Raw genomic sequence first — 5,836 nt, 5'->3', positions numbered from 1 at the left:
TGTGGAGGTGGGGGGGGGGGGGGCAGAGTGGGAGGGGAAAAAAACCCAGACAAGGAATCCTAATTCAACAAAGCATTGCTACTTTATGTAAAAGTACACAAGGTTTGGGGTGACAGTCAGTAAAAATAGCTTTGGCCCCCAGAGCTCCCCACCACCAGAATGGAAATTCCTTAAATCAGGAAACCATTTCTTGCTCAGCTGTCAAAACTCCTAGGATTTGACCACACACCACACAAATTAATAACATCAGTATCCATCCATTGCGGAGGTTAAATCAGTCTTGCCAACTTTAAAAGCTATGGTTAGTTTAGGGGCACCTGGGTGTCTCAGTTGGTTAAGCGTCTGACTCTTGATTTCGGCTCAGGTCACCATCTGCGGTTCTTGAGCTCAAGCCCCACATAGGGCTTTGCAGTGACAGCATTGAGCCTGTTTGGGATTCTCTCTCTCTCTCAAAATAAATAAATAAACATAAGAAAGAAAGAAAGAAAGAAAGAAAGAAAGAAAGAAAGGAAGGAAGGAAGGAAGGAAGGAAGGAAGGAAGGAAGGAAGGAAGGAAGGAAAAAAAGAAAAGAAAAAAGGAAAGGAAAGGAAAGGCAAGGAAGAAAGGAAAGAGAAAGAAAGAAAGAAAGAAAGAAAGAAAGAAAGAAAGAAAGAAAGAAAGAAAGAAAGAAAGAAAGAAAGAAAGAGGGGTGCCTGAATGGCTCAGTTGGTTAACTGTCCAACTTTGACTCAGGTCATGATCTTGCAGTTCATGAGTTCGGGCCCCGTGTTGGGCTCTGCGCTGACGGCTCGGAGCCTGGAGCCTGCTTCAGATTCTGTCTCCCTCTCTCTCTGCCCCTCCCCTACTCATGCTCTGTCCCTCTCTCTCAAAAATAAATAAACATTAAAAATTTTAAGAAAGAAAGAAAGGAAGGAAGGGAGGAAGAGAGAAAGAAAGCCATCCTTAGTTTAATGGCAGATCATGTCACATTCCACAACCAAAACCAAGTGGAAAGGAAATGAGCAGATGACAAAAAATAAGACAAAACACTCATCCTTTGTTCCCTGATCCACTGTAAATGGAAAAGAAGAGTTCTTACCTAACTTATCCTGGGTTAAGTCAAGCTTTACACGTAAAGAATCCTACCAGTTGTCGGCACCCCATACGTGCTACACAGAGACTCACGGTCTCAGAAATCCAGTGCTCAACACACTCACCGGTGACGCACCTGTGGAGGCGCCTAGGCCATCATCCACTTCCTACCCTCTGCGTCTGAATTCTGTGCTCTGCTTGCTTCGAATTACTCAAGATGATTTCACCTTTGACATCCCTAGGAAGACGTCAGACTAGTAAAGTCCTCAGAGATGAAAACCATAGACTTCTCCTCAAGATCACCCCCAAGCTTTCCCGGGAGTTAACCGAACAGATGAGTGAAAGAACCAAATGAAAAATAAGACTTCTTCACTCGCACAGTAGAATGCTCAACAGATATTTCAGGTTTTTGCAAATAATAAGCTACTCGACACAGGGACACTCAAAAGCCAAAGACATTCTGAAGAAGCACATTCAATTCAGAAATTAGGAATATAAGCGTGAAATGCTAACATGGCGGAAGAGTCCATGTCTTCAAGTGGCCCATGAGGAGCAGCCCAGGGATGTGTTTCATCACTTAGCACACTGCGGGCCAATACAAAGCCCCTCTCCAAGGGGGCAGAAGCAAACATCTGGTGAGGACTGTGCTCCTCTTCCAGGATGGTCCTCCACACCTGGCTCTACCTTTCTCTTCCAAGCTCCGTGTCCCAGGAGGAGGCCTGCAGAGCGCACCCCCGGGCACCCCAGGCCGGTCACTCTTAGGTGTGCGCGACCACTGCAGGCACGGGCAAGAGACGGGAGGGCTGTGGGGTGAAGAGGAGAAGGGCTGAGGTTCTCTCTCTCAGCTGCCCTCCTGCAGGGGTGGATGAGGCGGGCACTGGGCAACCGTAACAAGACCTCCTCGCCTTTCCCCTTCTGCATCCAGGTCTTAGTACAGGAGCTTCCTCTGGTGGTTCCGTTAACACACCCACATCCCTCCATGTAGTTCATTACGGTGCCTTCACTGCATGGAGTTGTTTCCCGCCAGGACCCTGTGTGAATGAAGGGCCTTTCTGATGCAGGGCACTTTGTATCTACATAAAATTTCTCAACTCCAAAATGTAGTGGTTTTTTTTTTTTTTTTTTTTTTTTTTAGAAAGAGACAGCACAAGCGAGAGAGAAGGGCAGAGGGAGAGAGAGAGAATCCTAAGCAGGCTCCATTCTCAGCATGGAGCGCAACACGGAGCCTGGGATCATGACCTGAGCTGAAATCAAGAGTCACACAACTAACTGAGCCCCCCAGGCACCCCCAAAATGTAGAACTCATTGCCGTTTCCCATTTTACACACAAGGGCACTCCAGCTCTGGGAAGCTGAATGTCAGCCAGCCGTCACAGAAGCACTCACGAAAGAAGTCTGCTTGCAGGCCAGGTCAAGTCTGACATCTAAGACTTTAAAATGGCCTTGAAAGTATGAGGGAGAGGGGTGCCTGGGTGGCTCAGTCGGTTAAACACGGGACTTCAGCTCAGGTCAAGATCTCACAGTTCGTGGGTTTGAGCCCTGCGTGGGGCTCTGGGCTGACAGCTCAGAGCCTGGAGCTGCCTCAGATTCTGTGTCTCCCTCTCTCTCTGGCCCTCCCCAGCTTGCACTCTCTCTCTCTCTCTCTCAAAAATAAATAAATTAAGTAAATAAACATTATAAAGTGTGAGGGAGAAAAACACTTCAAGCTTCCAAATTCTCAAGCCACAATTTAGCCTCAAACCACATTATTTATGGTTTGGGATTTTCGTCAGGCTTTAAATAAGCGAGCTGGGGCATTGCCCTATATGTACTTCTGCCAAGAATCACTCAGATATGTCCCTGATGGAGGGCGGTGGGGCCATCCAAAGATCTAAGACATCATGGGGCAGTGGGGGAGAGAGGGGTCCTTCCTTACCCATCACCCACTTTTTTCTTTCAGTTTATCCCAGAAATCCCCTTCTCCCAGTCTTAAACATCCTTAAGGCTCTTTTATTCTTTTTTATAAATTAAAAACAGGGTTCCTTCGACAGAAACCCAGGAGAGTGGGGACGAGGGTGGATGAGTTAAAAAGCACTTGGTAACATCATACTGGCACCTCCCAGTCGTAACTTGTCAGGATTCCTTAACTATCCCTTTCCATGCAAAAATCCTCCCCAGATCGCTGTCTCTAGCAATGCCAAATAACTTAAAACAGAAAACGCAACTAAAATAAATTCTGATGGGGGTTGGTGCTGGGGCTGCAGGGGTAAGTGCAAAACACATTCCCCTTAAGGAAAGTCAGCTATGAGTTATAGCGGTTTCAGGGCAAAAGCATTTGCTAATATCTCTGCCTTTGCCTAAGTCCCTGGGTGTCTCCCATCCTCATCATAAATTGAAGAGTAATTTACAAAAGCACCAGTTAGCATCTAATACCCCTCCCAATCTGCTAACTTTCTGGATTTTGCAACTGATGAGAAGGCAAATGGCCAGACGAGGTGGAGCTCTGAATCAGATCTTTGGAGGCAGTCAGGTAGAAGGGTAGCTCAGTAAACAGTATCTGAATAAGGCAAATCTCCAGATCTCACTTCCTCATTGCAGAAGGAATGTGAGTGGAGAGGAGAGCAGGTATACTCCCATTTTGGGGAGGGTGGCGGGGGGGGGGGGGGAGAGAAGAAAAAGAAGATCACTAGTGAAAAGCCGAGGAAGAAACTTGGAGCAAAACTCAGTATGAAACTAAACCGGAGTGGAATGGGCAGTCCTCCAACACACCTCACTCCACTTAAATCAACACATATTTATTGACTCACCATGAAATACATGGCAGATCTAGCTTGTTGCACCTACGTACAGAGACCAGAAAATGAGTAAGACAGCCTCAACCCTCAGGCAGATTTCTTACCAGGAATTATACTGTTGTCTATTGCTATTTTCAGCTTTAATGATAAGCAGACAATTCCTGGACAGCCCAAGACACTTCTTTGGGGCCTCTCTTCTCCCACTAACCTAAGCCACTCAGGAGCCTCCAACCTCAAGTTACTCTTGAATGAACAAACTGAAGGTCCTTGAGAAACCATGGTAGTCTTGTGTAAGTCCTCCCTTTCCGATGGACGTCACACGTGCTACAAAATAAGTGTCCCCCTGATCAGACAAGTCTCACCACCCAAGTCTAAAACCAACGTGTCTGTTCAAAAGCAATACTCTGCAGAAACAGACTAACCATGAGAGACTCTTGAATGCTGAGAACAAACTGAGGACTGATGGGTGTGGGGGGGAGGGGGGAGATGGGCATGGAGGAGGGCACTTGTGGGGATGAGCACTGGGTGTTATATGGAAACCAACTTGACAATAAACTATTTGTAAAAAAAAAAACACCTATATTTAAGTCAAAAAAAAAAAGAAAGAAACAGACTAACCCGGCTTATCTTTTAAGGAGCGAAATCTATATGAAAAATAATCAAGACTCGACTACACTGATGGGGAAAAAAAAACACAAAACACCTGATTCATTTATCAGAATAGCTTCGAACCTGGTGACAGGAAACGAGGCAACCCAAAACCTCAAAAAGAAAAAACTATATATCATCTGAGCCTGTTTTTCAGAGTATACGAATTTTTTTTTCACACTTACAGGGCAAAAGCGTGGTCAGAAGAAAAGCCCACCTGTCGAGCTGGTAGCTGTGAACTCTGCTATGGGGCTNGCCCCTCCCCCACCCCTCCCCGCGTCCCCGCGCCGGCCAGCGTTTCCTGCGCTGTCCTTCGGACCTGCTCCCTCGCAGTCCCTGCTGCGGACGGTTAATCTGCGGGGGGCTGGAGGCCCGAGAAGACCCCCGGGCGGCAAGCCAGCGCCCCCGGGACGCAGCCTCCCCTGGCCGCGTTCCTCCTACACCCGGATCCGGGTCACACCAGCTAATGAGGGGACTGCTAGCTTCTGGTCCTTTCCGCCCATCCCTTTGGTTTGGGAAGCATTTTACCTCTCTCTCTAAGAAACGGTGTTTCCCTTAGGTTCTGTGCGTTCTGATCCACGTTACCATGCACGTGTTCCCGAGAGGGAGACTGTCCTCTCGGTCCCCAGGGGGAGACGGACGTATCACGGGCACTCAGAAAACGGTTTCAGTTTGGAGAATCAGGGAAGTCTCGAAGAGACTGGACGCCGGCCGAAGAAGCAAGCTTTCAGGAAAGCAGTGCGCTGAGCTGATGGGTATAAAACCCGGGGAGAAGGGGGGCGCCAGGGTGGCTCAGTCGGTTAGGCGTCTGACTTCGGCTCAGGTCATGATCTCACAGTTCGTGGGTTCGAGCCCCGCGTCGGGCTCTGTGCTGACAGCTCAGAGCCTGGAGCCTGTTTCAGATTCTGTGTCTCTCTCTCTGACCCTCCCCTGTTCACACTGTCTCTCTCTCTCTCTCTCTCAGAAATAAATAAAACAAAACAAAAAAATAAAACAAAACAAAAAAATAAAACAAAACAGGGGAAAGGGAGCCTATGCGGACCCCAGCATACACGGGGAAACCAAACCCAAACGTTTGCATCAGGAGTTTACTTGGGAGTTGTTACTTAGCCAAGGAGAATCCAAACAGGCAGGCCGTGATGTTCAGGCAGACCTAATACTGTTATCAGCGTGGCCTCCAGCTTCGGATTCACCTGCAGACCTGCCCGACAGACACTGGTGGTAACAACTTCTCCACCCCAGCTCAGCCCTCGCGCTTGCATTCTCCAGGGGTTTAATCACCAGCAAGCTGCCCAAAACTTCCTAATGCCAGGCCAGAGTTTCTCAACATACGATCCCCCATG

The 5,836-nt window shown here is 48.0% G+C and overlaps 1 protein-coding gene across 1 annotated transcript in view; it reads right to left on the bottom strand.

Annotated features, from left to right (window-relative positions):
* Positions 1–5,836, bottom strand: part of MBOAT1 (membrane bound glycerophospholipid O-acyltransferase 1) — a 115,017-nt gene that overhangs the window by 106,376 nt on the left and 2,805 nt on the right. Inside the window, exon 2 of the mRNA XM_077769595.1 lies at positions 5,022–5,047. Coding sequence (XP_077625721.1) covers positions 5,022–5,047 — 26 coding nt within the window. The remainder of the gene's footprint in view (positions 1–5,021; positions 5,048–5,836) is intronic.

The sequence above is a fragment of the Crocuta crocuta genome, unplaced genomic scaffold (assembly GCF_008692635.1).
Source record: "Crocuta crocuta isolate KB4526 unplaced genomic scaffold, BGI_CrCroc_1.0 scaffold145, whole genome shotgun sequence".
NCBI lineage: Eukaryota > Metazoa > Chordata > Mammalia > Carnivora > Hyaenidae > Crocuta > Crocuta crocuta.
This window is presented reverse-complemented; position numbering and strand designations above follow the sequence as displayed.